This window comes from Barbus barbus (genome assembly GCF_936440315.1).
Source record: "Barbus barbus genome assembly, chromosome: 24".
NCBI lineage: Eukaryota > Metazoa > Chordata > Actinopteri > Cypriniformes > Cyprinidae > Barbus > Barbus barbus.
This window is the reverse complement of record NC_136752.1, coordinates 20,995,882-21,013,536: the sequence shown is the minus strand read 5'-3', so window position 1 is coordinate 21,013,536 and position 17,655 is coordinate 20,995,882. Positions and strand designations below refer to the sequence as shown.

Sequence of the window (17,655 nt, the reverse complement as noted above, 5' to 3'; positions counted from 1 at the left end):
TTTTCTCCTCTCTTTCCTCATGTTATGCTGTATTTCTTCCTCTTCATTGCATTTCGTTGCCTTGTACCTACATGTGCAATGACAATAAATTGAATCCAATCCAATCCAATGAATGTGTGAAATCAGAGAGTTTGACGTTGGTCCGAGCCGACAGAGCTGCTCTGAGGGGCGGACGAGTATGTAGGCACGCTGTATTTCGTGAGCACTTCTTTAAACTGTGACAGGGTAGCGTCAGTCCGCACGCCTGTTGGGTCAAAGTGTGTGCGGCTCACTCTGAACCCGGCCTCTGTGAGATACTGCAGGAACTTATTCAGTCTGAATGAAGAGCAGAGAGTAATGTCAGCATTCTGCTTGCATTATGACACTTGTATTATTGTACATCAGTATATGACAGTGTATAGACAGGTTCGTGCTGACTAACTTGGGCATGTTCATGCCACGGATGCTGTGCCGATGGATGCTGTAGTAGAATGCTGGATGCTCTAAAGATGTATCAGCTTTGATTTTCTTCAGCACATTCCCAGAGTCCTCCCCTTTGGTTTTTCTTTTCCCTGAATACAAAAAGTAAAAGAAGATTCACCATACTTTTTATACAATCTATCCATTTAAACTTTTATGTCACCACAAACCCCACCCAATCATGTTTGATCTTAGATTTACCATGTTTGATGAGCTCTATTAGGGCCGGCCCAAACCTTTATGGGGCCTTAAGCAGTTGCTGCCAATACAACTGATTATTGTCAATGCTTGATTATTCACACACTATAAATCTAACACACTAATTATTAATTTTATTTGCTGTAGCTGTGTTGCTTGCATCATACCAATGTCTTTCTGGCATGTTTGTACCCTTCTTTTATTTTTAATTTTAACAGTAGCAAACCCTCAAAGAGTAGTCAGGTGTTAATTTGCAGCATTCGAAGTCTTAGGCCCGGTTTCATAGACAGGCCTTAGCCTAAAACAGGATTAGGCCATAGTTTAATTAGGACATTTAAGTAATTTTTGATAAACATGCCTTAGAAACAAGCATTACTGCTGTGCATCATAAGACAAAACAAAGGCACTGACATGAGATCAGTTGAGATCAGTCAGTGCAAGTTTCTTTCAGTTGAAACGGCTCAGATTTACGTTTTAGTCTAGGACTAAGCCTTGTCTGTGAAACCGGGGGTTAGAGTACTAAGTGGTATACTTAAAGTGGTGTACTGAAAAGTAGCTAAATAAACCGGCAGATAATACATTTACAGAACAGAATGTTATTTTAACAACATGCATTATTAAACACAGCAGCTAGCCATCTGTACACTTAAAACAACAACTCTTAATCTATAACAAGCTAATTGAGGCATAATGATATTGGAATATAGCAAAGACCCCATTAGCCTACCCAGGCTAATGTAAATAATGTTAAGCTGTTATTATCAGTACCAAGTTTATGAAACAGAAACTTTTTTTATTACTAAAATATATACCCAGGAAAGTTTTACACAGAAGACAAAAACTTTCATTTAAAACTAAGTAAAATGCTGTATTATAATCGATTTTAACCCTTTGATGCCGTGCCTTGGCTGGCGCTGAGCCAGAGAAAGACGCGCTCAGTGCTTAATATCACAACTGTTCAGTGTTTTCAACCACATAAAGTTTATTTTAGGTCTCAGACATTTAAATTTTAATTAAGTACTAGCAAACAAAAACATTTATAGTTTGTAAAATACACACCGATTTCTATGGAAAGTGGCAATAATCCTTTCAATTCAAATTTGACGTGTTTTATTCCTATCAAATACACATTGTGTAGGTAGTTTACACTGTTTTTCCTCCCAGTTCACTGGCCACTTACTTTCATGTATTTCAAGATAAATTAATTAATTCAATGAGGTGTAAATCAACAGATCCACACAACAGCGTCCAGCACACATTATTAGCCTAGATCAACATGGTCATTAAGGTTGTTTAAAATTAATTTACACATATTTGACAATCAGAATAGGTTATATCATATAATTTATGATATAATTAACAAGTTTATGGATATTTTAAATAAAAAAGGAAAAATTTATTAAAAGCGATACATCTGTCATACAGCGCTATTGTGCCTACATGACGTATCGCTAAGGAAATAATAAGATGATACAGATTATCTAATTATTTAACATTGCATAATGGTGACAATACAAAAATGCACTGACATATATATATATATATATATATATATATATATATATATATAAAAATCAAGCTGTCATTTCATGTACTCTTGGGGTCCCCTGTAGCCACGGGGGCCCTAAGCAGCCGCTTAGTTCGTTTATGCCTTGGAGCTATATATGTACGCTGATCAGTGTTAAAGACTAAATTTAAAATATTTTGATGCTTTGAATGGTGTAATGGACTTGAAATGTTTCAAAGATTATCATAAAGCTTATGGGTTTGGAACGACATGAGGGTGAGTAAATGATGACAGATAATTTTTTAAATATCCCTTTAATCTGAGATAAATAGGAACAATTAAATCCCGAAGAGTAGGGAGGAGAACAGCAGCAATTGATAAAGCAACAAATACCTGCTTGGTCAGAAGTATCTGCCTCCTCAACCTTCTGTAAAGTTTTTATGACCACACCACACTCCACTAAAAACAAAAATGCATCAAAATTACTAAAATAAAAATCAAGTCGAAGCCCCATTGCTCAAAAAGCTGATTCAGTGTCTCTAGTTGTACTGAATCACAAATGAACATTACTAATTAAGTGACTTGCACACCCAAACACACCTTGGTTGGAGAGGGCAGAATATCCTGGGACAGGGAAAGGCTTGAGAGTGGTGCAGTCAGCTTCACAGATGAGAGTCTTCACCAGAGGCTGGATGTCTTCCATATTGTGCTGCACTGCCGCCACCAACATCCGCCTCAGAAATCCAGTGTTAAACAAAGGACCAACCCTGATGGTTAAAGCAACAAAAACAAAGGGGAAAAAATAAGAAAATTTAAGAGCCATCAATGAAGGAATTATGCATCATCAAGTGTTTTTACCTACAAATGACATCATCTCACCAAAGTGGTCCAAGCTCTACTGCAGTTTTTCCTGGCATACTCCCATGGCACTGGCAAGGCAGCTGTCTGTACAGGTTTTCTGTTAATACCATAAGTAGAAATGTGATTATTTATGCTTCGACTACTTCTATCTGCATTATGCATTTGGCAACTTTACATTTGATCAGTTCAAGCATTCCTTGGGAATCAAACCCATGACCTCGCCATTACTGGCTCAACAGTTTGGGCTACAGGAAGTCTACCAGGATGCTGCTATTTGTTTGTCCAAATGCCTTGTCACCTTCCACCATGCTTCCTTGTCTGAGGAACACTCTTTCTTCACACCACTGGCAGTGCAACAGCTGCCGCAGTTTCTTAGCCGACTCATCTGCCTGGGTGGGCCCTCTGAGAACTCGCACCACCACGAGGACACAGTGTTCAAGAGCCACGGCCAACAGCACCTCAATCCCTTTGTTGCAGCGTGCGGCTGCCCTGCAAGTACATGCATTAACAAGACACTTCGCAAACTGTCAAATAAAATACATTTTATATTTGGAGTTAATTTGAGGAAGTGCCCACCTGGCCACAGATGCCAATACCATACGTGCAGCGAGTTCCCTGTAATACTCGGTTCGGACAATCTGGCAGCCGTAATGTCGAATCGTCACATTCAGGGATTTGGAGTAAAGCGAACCAGTGTCTGTTGACGTCACTGAGACTATGCCCAAGTTCCGAACATTGCGAAAAGCTGCATCCAGATAGTTCACAGCCGTTCCAAATGGGTCGAGGTGTCTGATTTAAAGACAAGAATGTGGTGAGATTTGATATTTGCAATAAATAATCATAGGTACAATGTTTTTAGTCATTATTTTTCAGTCTCTTACTCACATGTAGTCAAAGGGTCTCAGGTGCATGATGACATTGGCGTCCATCTTCACCACCTCTACTGAAGCAATGGTAGAGTCTGCGTCTCCCGCTCCGTCTAGCTGCCGTCCCATACGATTCCCCTCTACTCGGATGTGGTTCAGGTGACAATTCTCCTTAATCATCTTAACACAAGCTTCGTTTATGTCATTTATAGTAACCTTTACAGAGTTACGCAGATGCTTTGCCCACTGCAAACCCATGATGCCTACAAAAGGGATCAATATGTTATGCAAATATCAATATGCTTTGTTATACTTTAATTTCTATTAAACAATTTAGAGCAAAACCTGAGCATTGATATTATCATTAAGTGCTATTAACTTGTCTTTTTGTACAGTAGATTCCCTACCAGTGGCTCCAAAGGCATCAAGACATTCGAGTGGATTCCTCTCCTCAGCAAGAACGGCGAGAGAGCAGAACACCAGCTGCCTACAACAGTTACATAGAAATAGAGACTTAAGTATAGGTTTTTCAACAGGATGTCTATGACTCACAATTTTCAATTATTTTCTCATTTTTGTTTCTAAATTGTATATTAGTATGAAAAAAATACTATATTAAATATTATTTAACTGATAAAATATAAAAATATGTATTAAATCATTATTATCATTAAAATATTAAATATTAAGCAACCTTCAACCAAAGTTACATTTAAGCTGCTAAGCAACAAATAAATATAAAATTATGGTGGGACAATGTACACATTGGACAATCTGATAATGAGTAATTTTGCAGAATAAAATAACACAATTCTCAAACCTGTTTGTCTTCATCTTGCGGCTGAAGTAAGTGTCTGTCTTCTGGGGAGTAGTGTGGTTGGGCAGGAGCTGGACATTGGTGCCCAACTCTTTCATGATCTCATAGGCCTGTCCACCTGGGACTGAGAAAGATGTTGAAAATCAAAATGGACAAATTATTTCCAGTTATTGCAGCTAAATGCATATGTCCACATTGTAACGAATAAAAGTGTTCTATTGTTACAGATGCCTCCTCTGAGATTTAAAACTGCAAACCAAAGGCCTAATCATGAACAAGGCAATCTTCTACAATATGTTACTCCTGAAGACATTCATCCTGCGATTTTGTATGTCCCTTATGATTTAGGTTAGATTTGACTTGAATGCACAGGGTTTAAATTACAAGAAAAAAAGACACCGCAAAAAAAAACTTGAATGAAACTATACAAAAACAATTCCAACATCTACATTATTCCACATGAACAAACTGGCATCTAGTTCAGGCGGTTCTCTTTTAATGGCAATTGTCTCACTCTCTGCTGCGCTGTCAGCACAAATGCACAATTATCTTTCATGTCAGTAAAGCACATCAAATGAGGAAGCATCTTCACTTTAAAAGATGTCACTCTTGTCAACATCAACAAAGTAAAGGCTCACCAGGGTCTTCAAAGGGGACATCCGAGCTGCCTGAATAGCTGGCTTCTGTCTCACCCTTGTTGATGTGGCGTTTGAGATGACTGATCATGTCTGTCTTGCGAGCAATAGTGACAGAGCAAACCACACAGTGGTAGTGAGCCACTAGTCTGCCTTGAGCCTGGAGATGAGATAAAAACATACATTAATAGATCCATTCCAGAGGATCTATTTCCTGATTAATATGCATATGAAGAAAAACTTCACAACCCTGATCATACCTGGTCAGAGCCTAGACTGGATTTGAGTTGTCTGCAAGGTAGATGACAGATGCACATCCTTTGGCCTGTAAGAGGGGAAACAAAGTTAACTTTCCCAAGACAAAATTTTCACACGAGTATTAGCTGACACCTGAGGCACCAGCTTTAAAATGTTTGTTGAAAAAGACAATTACAGAGGCGCCAAAGGGAACCTAAAAACTATATACCTTCAAATTCTACATAAACTTTCCAGTGCAGGTTCTGCAGATGCCGTCTGAGCTTATGACTGTAACAGGCCTTGAATTTCTCTTCTGGACACAATGGACAAGACTTCCTCCCAGCTGTTGAAATCAGTGAACATATTTGTTAGCTTCCGATCCAAGTGGTCTGCTGGTGGTTTTAATAAACACACAGAATAAACAGATACTCTGGTTTCTGTACCTCCATTTAAATACACAAGCCCTTCGAGCCCTTCCAGTGTAGTTTGGATAGACACATGTCTCTCTGAAACAGAGATAGACAGTTTCAATGATTTAACCATGCTCAGGGACATTATGCCTGGAGAGTGTAAGAAGTTTCATAGGGTGTCAATACTGTTGAATATTTTACCTGACGCAACAGTGGAGGATGTTTGTCCAGTTTTGTCCTCCAATTTCACTGGATTAGTTGAGGCTTCATGAATAGGCATTTGCTCACATGCCTCAGATTCTGCAAGCATTTTATTAGTATCACTCTCAGTATCTGTTAAGGCAAACAGCAATCCACATTTCAGAAAAAATAATCGTTGAGACAAACCAGTTTTCATTTTGCATTAGAAATATTTAATCCATTAAAAAAATAAAGATAGAAAGAATTTGGATACTTTCATGTCCCAAAGTTATTTTAAATTTTTTTTTTATTAAAACGAACAGATTCCAACTTCTTTCTGTTTTATGAAAGCCACATTAAAATGGCCTTGGTATCACATCTTATTTTTTAAATGACTCAAGACTCGTTAAAATAAGAAAACCCATCTTAAAAATACAACATATTAAAAACTATGATATTTTAAACAGGCAGTGAAATAATAATTTATTGTGTGAACGATGTGGAATGGTTAGATTTGGTCATATATAAATATATGACAGTAAATCATAATTATTACATACAATGTTGTAAGGTACAAAGCCATACTTTTTAGATAAAAAAAATCTAAATGTTGACATAAAAAGTCGATTTTTTCAAATTTCGACTTTTAAGAAATGGGATAACTTCAGTGACATTGCAGTGAAAAAAAAATATGAAAATGCAACAATTATACTGGAGCGCCCTCGTATGTTAGTTAAAGCACATCTCCATGGATTAACCAATCCCGCTTTCCGAGGCTGATGTTTCCAAGCAGAACGGCCCTGGTGCGGAGCTCCGCGACAAGACCACTGCTACATACACAATACTGTTATTTACAGTTTATTGTTCATCTCAGAAAATGCATCGATTTATTTAGTGTTTGTAATCTATCTAAATGTCAGTTCTTTGTCAATATGCGCTGAGATACGGAGACGTTTTGAACATTTACATTATTTAAACCTAGGTCCTATGGTGGAGCTCCGTAAGGAGGCCTATATCTACTTAAGCAGTTTTGAAGTCGTATTAAGAATAAATTGCATAAAAATACAAAATTCCTAAATGCGGAGTGTTATTTAAGGAACCTACTAAAGACGTCGAAATTATTTTATCATTATTATTTCGAATTATTTTGCCTTTTATATTGGCGTCCTCCTGGTGAAGTTGCTCAGCGTCCTCTTCCCTGAGCTCCGCCATTTCCCCAAAATAGCGTACGTAGAATCCGTACGCATTGAGCGTTGTGGGCGCGCACCAATCGTTTTCTCTCAAACTACGAAACTAAAGAGAGCGGAAGTGAATTCAACCAGCCGAATGCAATGGAAGTGTAGAAGTGAACAGCTCTCATTGCTTCAGAATTTTCTTCTCTTTGTTATTTAGCGTCGTATTTAACAGCATTCCTCCTGCTTGTGGTAGGTAAATATCTTACACTGAAGCTGCAGAAAATAAAAACTTGTAACGTTAGTAGTCTTGAATTCCCTCCGTTTCAAATTGGTAAACAGTTTGGAAGGTCAGGGCAAATGTGTTGTATTGTAAATAATCGGTTGACATTATTGTCACAAGTGTATTTCAGTGTGACCTAAGATGTCACATATTCATAAGTTCCTACACATTCACTGACGAGATATAATTGTGGTGGTGTTTCAGTTCAGTTATTGGTGTTATCTGTTCCTCAAGGATGAACTGGATTTCTGGCTGGGATTTGCTGATATGCAGCTCTTGGGAGAAAAACAGTTTTCCTTGTACTTTGTTCTAACTAGAAGGACACTCTAAGGTACTGCATTTTTGTATGAAAACTACTATGTAAATAAAGTTATTACTGATATCATTGTAGCAAAAATCTATATGTAAATTTTAAAATACAAACCTAGAACTCCTTATCTTTTTATATTTTTTTCTATTAGTTTGTGTTATGCAAAAAAGTTTTGATTAATGAAAAATCTACCCAAATGTCACCTTTAAATTTCTGCTTTTTAATGTTATTTTAGCATTTCTATATGCTATTTTATATACTGGAATTTGTAAATATTATTAATTAATTTTTATTTATGTTTTAGTAAAGTTGTTATGTGTTTTTATTGGTTTTTGATTTTTATTATTTCTATTTAGTTTTTTTTCAGTTTTAGTAACTTAACTTAGATGCCAATTTTATTTTTTTATATTTATATTTTGTTTCAGCTTTATTTCAATTAATGAAAACTTTTTTTTTAAAATAATTTATAAGTAATATGTTGTAAATGCCATTCAGCACTACAGTTTTACTGCTCCCTTTATAAGTAACAACGAGCATTTGGATTTCTTACATTATACACTGTATTTTTTATTTTTGAATTAAATTATTTAAGACTGAAAAATATTATGTTCTGTCAAAGGGTTCTGAGGATGTCAAGCAAGAAATCAAAGAAGAAGAAACACAAAAAGGAGGAAAGAATCTCATCAAACTATTGTCGTGACAGTGAGAAGAAGGTGAGACATCTGCAACGAAATCAGTGTAGATTTGAATCTAGTTATTCCTAGCATATGATTTATGCTCAACTATTTTTTTGTCTGTTTTTTGCTTTATCAATCAGTTTGACATGATCATTCTCATTTGTATTAGTATTTAATTATTAACATTAATTCTTGTTTGTATGTAAATCACATTGGATAAAAGCATTTGGTAAAAAATAATTATTGTTTTTCGGTCATAGGAGAGTGATGCAAAGATATTCAGCAGCCCAAAAAGGAAACACAAACATCTTCGGCATGTAAGGTGGGTCTCAGGGCGCAAAGTATACAACTGACATTGTGTCACCTTTACTGTCTGAGATTTTTTTTATTTACTTTAAAAGTCTGGGCTCGATTAAGCCCTTGTCATATGCATCAGTCATTCACTTGTCCAAGTGAAAACATTACTTGGATCTATTTATTTATTTGTTGTGTAAATGTAATTTATTGTGAAGCAATATTCTCACCAGTGATCTATGAGCTCGTACTTAAATCAGTTTTCTTTAATAAAGGTCTGTTTTGTTTCTTATTAAATCTGTGCATCATCTTTCATGTCCAATTCACAAATTCTCAATAAAAACAATTAGAATAATAAGACACTATAGGGCTGTTACCAATCATATGAAATCATTGTCAACAAAATTCATCTTTCCACTGCAGAGGAAACACAGAAGCTGCATCTGAAGTGGTATTTAGATGCATTTATACAGAAGCTCAGAAGTATCATGAATGCATTTACATTGCAAAATTACAGCTGCCTAAATAACGTTATGAGAATAATATTTTAAATCAAAGTTTCTGAATATACAAATGTGACCCTGGACCACAAAACCAGTCATAAGGGTCAATATATCGAAATTGAGATTTATACATCATCTGAAAGCTGAATAAATAAGCTTTTCATTGATGTATGGTTTGTTAGGATAGGATAATATTTGGCTGAGACTATTTGAAAATCTGGAATTTGAGGGTGCAGAAGAAAAATCTAAATATTGAGAAAATCGCCTTTAAAGTTGTCCAAATGAAATTCTTAGCAAAGCATATTACTAATCAAAAATTAAGTTTTGATATATTTACAGTAGGAAATTTACAAAATATCTTCTTGGAACATTATCTTTACTTAATATCCTAATGATTTTTGGCATAAAAGAAAAATCAATAATTTTGACACCTACAATATATTTTTGTCTATTTGCTATAATATACCCCAGCGACTTAAGACTGGTTTTGTGGTCCAGGGTCACAAATAGGAAATACTGGAAAAATGCAATGATACTTATAAAGTAATATAAAACTAAATCGCCAGTAGATGACAGCAAGTGACTGTCTTAATGAGTGAATATTCAGTAATTCGTTGAAACGGCTGATTCATTCAAGTGACTGTATGAAAAAGACCATTTGAACCACTGACTCACTCGATTCGTTCAAAACCGCTGCACCATTCGGCGACGAAACAATAGCCTCTTGCTAAAAGATGTCCAAGTTCTGCAGTATATTTGTTTGGAACTCTTCTCGTTGGCGAAATAGAGCAAAAACGGTCATTATATCTAAAATGTAAGTCACTTTATATTAACATAGTTGTTTATTGAACCGTTTTATAAAAGTCAATGTCATATTTGCAACCGAACTTTTAATTGTGCCATCGTACCATCATATTTTAAAGTTATAAATATAAAAAACGCGATAGCAAACAATTGTGTAGCACTTCCAAGTGCACCTAGTAGATGTTCTTGTTCTTAAGTTCATCAGATGCATGTCTTGCTTACAGGTGTTATACTATCAGCACTTATTAAAGAAGGTCACAAGTTAGCTTTATTGTGGTTAGAGCTTCCTGGCCTGCTTCAGCATAATGCATCATAATGCAATATTATAATAATAATGCAATGCACAAGTTAAAAACGATCAGTGTAAAAAATGTAAGAACCTAAAATAAAGTAAATAAGTAAAGTAAACCATATCACTCTTTTATTTTTTATTTCCTCAACCACCGTTTTCTCACCAGAGTTATCGAGAGAGTTATCTATTCAATAAAACTTTCTGACACTGACTTTTTCTTCTAATGATTTGCAGTTCTGACAAAGACAGAGCTAAAGAGAGGAGGGCCACTGACCCAACATCAACAAGAGGATTTGAAGGAGGATTCAAGAAAGCAAAAGTTAGAGACAGCAAGAGCAGGGAAGAAAGATCCCGAGAAAGCCAAACAACAGAGTATTCCAAGCCAGTTTTCAAGTCATCTGTCATTCATGAGAAGGAGCAAGTGAATCATAAAGGGAAGCATGAAAAAGCAAGTGCCCATATCTCAGGGAGAAGCTCCAGCAGGCATGCTGCAACAAATCAGCCTTCTTCAAAAGAGTTGGAGAAAAAGAGACTGGAGCTGGTATCAAGGAGATCCACAGCAGAGTATTCCAGGTGGACACCTGCAAAGGGTGATTGTTCCCCTGAGAAAGCACAAGAGAAAAGGAGGAAACTCATGAAAAGGCCGTTGCCACCAGAGCTTCATGCTGAACCCAAGCGAACAGACATCAAAAACACGACCAGTGCTGCACATGCAGAATCTCATTCTGAAGTTCAAAAGGGAACGAAGAAGACGTTGGTGGCCAGGAGGTCTAAGAAGATTGAACATAATGTTGGTGCACAGAGTTCTCAAGGCAACTCCAAAGAAGCTTTGCCAGTAGTGAAACACGTAGGATCTAAACTGAAATTACAAGAAGATATTTCACCCAAAAAGCAAGACCATGTACAGTTGGGTAATGTCCCTGGTGTGGTCTTAGGAGAAAAAAGGCCGTCCCTTGGTGGTCCCACAGCAAATGTCAGTTTCAAGATCCTAAAGAAGGTCACTGCTGTTAAAGCTTGGACAAACACGGATGTGTGTAATGTGAAGTCTTCAGATAGCAGGACTCAAAGTACCGCTCAGCCTTCTTTCCCTGATTCTACTCCATCTAAACACAAATTTCTCATCTCACAGCAGCAAGGACAGAGGCTTCAAGAGGTTTCTGCTCAAACCTCTCATAAACCCTCTTCTCTTATCTCGTCGCATATTTCATCTAGATCTCACAGCAGACCAGTCCAGAAAGTCCAGCAGACACACACTGACAAAACAAGAGCGGTCACAACACCAAGCAATACTTCCTGCAAGGTACAACATGTAAGTGTCTTGCGTTTGGACCAACTTCATCTGAATCAGTGGTACAAGATGTTTCTCTTAAGGTGTGATGGCTAACGCTGCTGTTTGCTGATTTGTAAATTTATTGGTCCCGTTTTTCAGTGGTGATTTTAAAACACCTGCATGCGAGCTGTTGTGCAGTCACTAGACAAAAATCATTCTGTTGTGCTTGTCTTTATAGTCACTGTGAAATCCCCCGCATATTTACATTTACATTTAATCATTTAGCAGACGCTTTTATCCAAAGCGACTTACAAATGAGGACAATAGAAGCAATCAAAACCAACAAAAGAGCAACAACATGCAAGTGTTATGACAAGTCTCTGTTAGCCTAACGCAGTACACATAGCAAGTTTTTTAAATGTATTAATTTATTTATTTATTAAAGAAAACGAGTAGATAAAATATAGATAAAAAAAGAAACCTAGATTTTTTTTATAAATTTTTTTAAGAAACAAGTAAATAGAATAGAAAAAAGAAAGCTAGTGTTAGTTTTTCAAGAAAAGCTAGCAGATAGAGAATAAATATGCAGATAGATCAAATTGAATTAGAATATTTAAGTATTGTGGTGTATTGCCAAGTAAAACAGGACACTTGATGAAATAATTTAGGGCGAGACGTCATCTGGAATTAAATGAATTGCAAAAAAATTGTTTTGTGAAAAGAAAAAAAAAACGGCTATGCACTGGAAAAGTAAAAGCTGTGACAGACCTTTTCTTCTGTATTGTGATGTACAGCTGAGAATAACAGATCATCGGAAAAAAATGTAGGGTAGGGACTTGGTCATACGCTTTTGGTTGTTGGATGGATTTTGAGCCTGCCGGCCAGGAGTCACTTCAGACGCAACAACCAAGCAGTTATACATATATTTATATTTTAAGAAATGCATAGAAATAGTAAGGTTTACATATTTTCTTCAATTTGATTGTTTGCACTCAATTTTCTTCAAAACATCTCTATCATTAGTTACTTTCTATCTAGACAGAATCATAAGACAAATTAGTTGTAGCATACACTTATTCCATTTCCCTCTTTGGCTGCACAGTACATTTCAACATTTCAGATTGCAACATAAGAAATATTTCCATATTCTTTACAAACGTTCATTAGCACTCTTTTCAAGTAAAACATTTAATTCTCCATGAAAAATTTTCACCACAGTTTTATAGCAGAATGCAGTCAGGTCTGTATGAGAGCTCACTAAAACAGTGGCTATAAGGCTATTTGGGTACCGTTTAACATTATCCGATAGTCCTCAAGGTATTGAAGACAACAAAAAAGAGAATATGGTCAATTTTAGATTGTATTTAAGAGAAAACGACTGAATTTGAACGTTATTAATGATGCTGGATTGTAACATATCTCTAACATACCTATATATGATTTCAGGGAACTCTCCAGGAGGCTGCAGGGACCCTTGACTGCGACCACGAGGTTAACAACTTGCCTCTGATTTTCGAATGAAATCTTGTGGATTTGTGTTTCTCATTCTGTTTGGTTCATTGTTTAGATGGAGCTGGTGGAGGAGCTTCATCTGGCACGCTCTGAGAGGCGACTGGAGGTGAACTTGATAGAGAACTGTGGAGAGCTCACCTGCATGGACATTGACCCTCCAGAAGAGGGTGCCGGCACAATGCTAAGTAAAGCCACCTATAAATAATTTTTTTAATAACTTGTTACTGGCATAGCTAAAGGCCCGTTCATTCCAAGAACGATAACTATAAAGATAAATCTGTCAGTGTTTGAACGGATCAGCTGGAAAAAATTTTTGCGAAAGTTATTCCAACAATATCATCAGTGCCGTTATCATTGTAGTTGTGGTCTGCACTGTGCCATTTATTTATATTTAGAACTATTTAAAATTATATCTTTATTGTTATCGTTATAATCCTTGGTGTATGGGCCTTAAGTTAGTAACGTCCAACAGTATGCACCTTGTTGTAATGATTCTTTTATTTGAATCATGATGCATAATTGTGCTTTATTGTATCTTTGTGCATTTAACTCTGAAGATCAACATAAACAGGCCCTGCTTATTGTTCTGGATACCAATGTGCTGCTCAGCCACCTGGAGTTTGTGAAGAAGATTAGGTCACATGGTCTCGGTGGTAAGAAAAAAAAAAAGAGAGATTTTAAGTCACTAGCTTTTAACTTTAAAACATTTGAAGAATTATGTGGATGCAGCATTTCACTCGGAACATCCTCATCACAGGGCTGGGGTTCCCCACTTTGCTGATCCCATGGGTGGTGCTGCAGGAGTTGGACTATCTAAAGAGTGGTAAACTCTCTAGCAAAGTGGAATACAAAGCCAGGCCAGCTGTCCACTACATTTACAGCTGCCTAAAAAATCAGGAGCCAAGACTTGTGGGCCAGTCAATGCAGCAGGCCTCTCAAGCTGTTGGTAAGTGATTCATATGCTGATATGCAGCATTAATTGCATTCGTGATGTCCCTGTACTGTGTATCTATTTTTCAAGAAATGTAAAAAGAAGCGCACTTTGTCAAGGGGCAATAAAAATACAACTACAGGGGCATTTCCATTAATTTAATAAGATTTAAAGTTCAAGCTAATTAATTCTATAATTTAAAACTTTGAAAATTTGTGTAATTAAAGACATTACCACTCAGCTGCATTATTCACTTTTGTTCATTGAATTAAAGTCAATAAAGTATAAATAGTAAATGTAAAATCTTAAACTTGACAGCTGAAAATATAAAAATACAAGCCAAATAAAAAATATTAATAAATACTATAAAGGTACATAAAAGATATAAAATAGCACTGCATTATGGTGCGCTGACATGTAATATTTGGATGCTCTGGTTTAAATATTTTAAAATAATTAAATATTAAATTAGAAGATTGCATGTGTATTGTTAAAAAGTGTTTTGTGATAATTTCATTGTGATACCAAAAACCACTTTGTCATATAGTCATGTACATTAAAAATGCTGAAACTCAAGCTGTTCGATAGTGCAGGGGATTATTGTCAATACTAACTCTAAAAGCATTCATGCATACTTAAAAAAATCCACGGGAAACATTATGCCACCCAGAAACCTTTGACATAGTTGCACCACTTCTAATCTGCCAAAGTACTGTGCATAATATGGATTATATGGGTTCAGCCTTTGTCTCTTTGTTTTTCTCTCCTTCAGGTGGGCCTGGTGTCCTGAATAATGATGACAGAGTGCTGGAGTGTTGTCTGCAGTACCAGGCTCTGTACCCAGAGGGAGCACTAGTTCTTTGCACGTGAGTAAAAATTCTCATACATCTGTTTTACCTCTAGGCATGTCTGCATGACATTAAAGGACATTCCCATTTGTTTGATCTGCCTTGTCATTTGACATAGTTAATGAAATGCAAGGTGGCCATGTGTTTGCTTTATGAATGAAGATTATGTGATTTAATGATTATATTTTAGCCATTAGTGTCACCCTGAAGAATGTTCGTATTGAAGGTAGAGGACATGACTTCCTTCTGCTCAAATATATCTTCTCTCTCTCTCTCTCTCTCTCTCTCTCTGTGATTTCCTTTTTGTAGCGATGATAAGAACTTGTGCAGCAAGGCTCTGCTCAGTGGGGTGAAGGCCTTAAGTAAGGCAGACTTGGTGAAAGAAGTGGAGCGAACCAGACCTACAATTTTAAAGTACATTCATGCTCAACCCGCTGTGCCACCCCCAGCTGAACCTGTAGAGAAAGGTCCGCTACTGTCTCACAGTTTTTGCTTCATTAGTAGCGTTTTTTTAAATTCTTTAGTTACAAAGGCTTGAATGTAAAGTCATTTTGTTGCCCCCTCCCTGTGTGAACGAAGCAGAGGAGAAAGGATCACAAAAGAATAAATGCAGTGATGCAGCGGAGGAACAACAGTTGAGCGAGTGTGTGTCTCTGTTGGAGTCCTGCCTCCAGGGGGCACTATCAGTGGTGCTGGAGGAAGAGATGAAGGCGGCTTATGGAGAACTGTGGACTGAGGTACCACTTTTAATTTTTTATGAAGTTTATATTAAGAGCTGCTCCTCATTTATCTAAATGTATTAGTCACATCTTAAGTGTGATTCAGGGCTCAGATTCTCTGTAGTCCCGTTCTCTTTGACCTTATCTATTTGTGTATGCAGATAGTGTACGTGAAGCCTCCGTGGAATCTGGAGGGGCTGCTCAAGTGTTTTAAGAAGCACTGGATAGCTGTGTTCGGAAGCATTATTAAGAGGAGCCTGCTCAGCTGTGTGGAGATGCTGAGTGACTGTCTCTGTTCAGGTGTGTGTGTCTCACTACTTTAGTCCGATACTCTGTAACTATAATAAATTTAAATTTTATTATTCTCTAAATTAGAATCCCAATTATGTGCTATAATTATATTCTAATTATAGAATTATGTTGTTTTAGAATTCTGTTCTGTCCCATTTTAGATTTTTATTTTTATTTTATTCAACAATTCTGTTCTGTTACACTACTGTTAAAATGTTTGGGGTCAGTAAAAAAAATTAATCCGCAAGGATGCAGTAATGTGACTAAAGGCATTTATAATGTTACAAAATATTTCTGTTTCAAATAAATGGTTCTTACAGTAATTCCAACATAATGTGAATACAGCATTATAATTCTATTCTATTCTATGCTATTCTATTCTATTCTGTCCAGTTTGTTTCCTCATGATCTTTATGTAAGAAAGGACAAAAATGCATAGATTTAAAGGCTGCTCTACATGCTCCCCCTACTGGCTTTGTTTGTATGTTCTTCAGTTGCTCATTATTTAAAGGGATAGCTCACCCAAAAATGAACATCCTGTCATCATTTACTTCTAACCGTTTCTTTTTTCTGCTAAACACAAAAGAGGGTATTTTGAAGAATGTGGGTAACTGAACAGCTCCTGGTCCCCAATGATAGAGAAAAAAATACTACAAAGTAAAAGATGACAGAATTAAAATTTTTGGGTAAATAATTGGTTCCCATTAAACACTAAACACCATTGGTGTTTGTTTGTGAATATGCACATCTCTAAGTTTTGATCCACACTGGTACACACACTATTCTCACGTTGTGTGTGGAGTTATGAGTTTGACCTCATTCTGCCAATCACTGCAGTGGGAGTATGACTGTGCCTTTCTTCTCTGCTGCCTTTGGCTATGAGCCCAGCTCGACAGAGGGGAGAAAGGGAGTTTGTGCAGGAGTGGAGGGGTGGAAAAGTACCAGGGCCCTCCTGTTCTCGCCTAAATGTGATTTACTGGACTTTATGGAGTTGAGGGAGTGTCCTTCACTCATTTTGTGTGTTCTTTTATGTGAGTGCGTTAGTGGTATGTGTCCAAGAGGCGATGACCTTTTATAAATGGGTCTTTCTCCCACTTAGAGCTGTGGACACATTTGTGAACCTTTGTTTTCAACCCACTTTTTTCTTTGTTTACAACCCACCTTTGTTTTCAACCTCTCCTCCCTTCCTTTCTTCAGCAGTGTCCACAGGCTATCAGGGCCTCCTGACTCCAGAAACTGAGAAGATCATAAAAAAATCACAGACAGAATGGACAGAATATATTATGACACGGCAGAAATATGTCTGAACTGTATTGCAGATAGTCACGTGCTAAATTACTTCATGTGTTCTATCTATCTGTTATATTATGTTGTGTTGTGTCTGTCTGTAGACCGGTCCATAGAACACAGATCTGCTCTCAGTGCTGTGAGATTGGCTGCAGAGCTGCTGTCAGCACTGGCTGGCAGATCTCAGTACAACGGTCGTGTAGCTCAAGCTCTCTCTACCCTTCATATGCTAAAGGAAAGACTACAGGTCAGTCTCATTATAATATAACAGTGGATAATTGTTTTATTCTAA

General features: G+C 36.8%; 2 protein-coding genes across 9 annotated transcripts in view; one reads left to right on the top strand and one right to left on the bottom strand.

Moving 5' to 3' along the window:
• Positions 1–15: 15 nt before the first annotated feature.
• LOC306843495 (TRMT1-like protein) lies at positions 16–7,382 on the bottom strand (the record flags this gene model as incomplete). The annotated part of the gene is made up of 16 exons (XM_079375021.1): positions 16–315; positions 422–551; positions 2,558–2,623; positions 2,765–2,931; positions 3,044–3,122; positions 3,324–3,514; positions 3,602–3,814; positions 3,911–4,154; positions 4,299–4,378; positions 4,712–4,832; positions 5,347–5,503; positions 5,604–5,668; positions 5,810–5,923; positions 6,024–6,086; positions 6,192–6,323; positions 7,322–7,382. The coding sequence occupies 16 exons, from the start codon at positions 7,380–7,382 to the stop codon at positions 123–125; spliced, it is 2,076 nt and encodes a 691-aa protein (XP_079231147.1). The 3' UTR covers positions 16–122.
• Positions 6,943–17,655, top strand: part of LOC306843922 (transcriptional protein SWT1-like) — a 31,819-nt gene continuing 21,106 nt past the window's right edge. For 2 of the 8 annotated variants that reach the window (XR_013781878.1, XM_079375651.1), the window contains exons 1-14: positions 7,471–7,594; positions 7,860–7,956; positions 8,555–8,648; positions 8,873–8,934; positions 10,740–11,814; positions 13,222–13,266; positions 13,343–13,472; positions 13,845–13,940; positions 14,045–14,233; positions 14,991–15,084; positions 15,376–15,533; positions 15,649–15,803; positions 15,947–16,085; positions 17,468–17,610. Coding sequence is in view for 7 of the 8 variants with exons in the window: in XM_079375651.1 (XP_079231777.1) it covers positions 8,565–8,648; positions 8,873–8,934; positions 10,740–11,814; positions 13,222–13,266; positions 13,343–13,472; positions 13,845–13,940; positions 14,045–14,233; positions 14,991–15,084; positions 15,376–15,533; positions 15,649–15,803; positions 15,947–16,085; positions 17,468–17,610 (2,370 nt within the window). In the remaining variant the exon portion in view is untranslated. Of the gene's footprint in view, positions 7,599–7,859; positions 7,957–8,554; positions 8,649–8,872; positions 8,935–10,739; positions 11,815–13,221; positions 13,267–13,342; positions 13,473–13,844; positions 13,941–14,044; positions 14,234–14,990; positions 15,085–15,375; positions 15,534–15,648; positions 15,804–15,946; positions 16,086–17,467; positions 17,611–17,655 lie in introns of all 8 variants that reach the window. The other 6 variants (XM_079375648.1, XM_079375652.1, XM_079375650.1 and 3 more) reach the window with 4 other exon arrangements.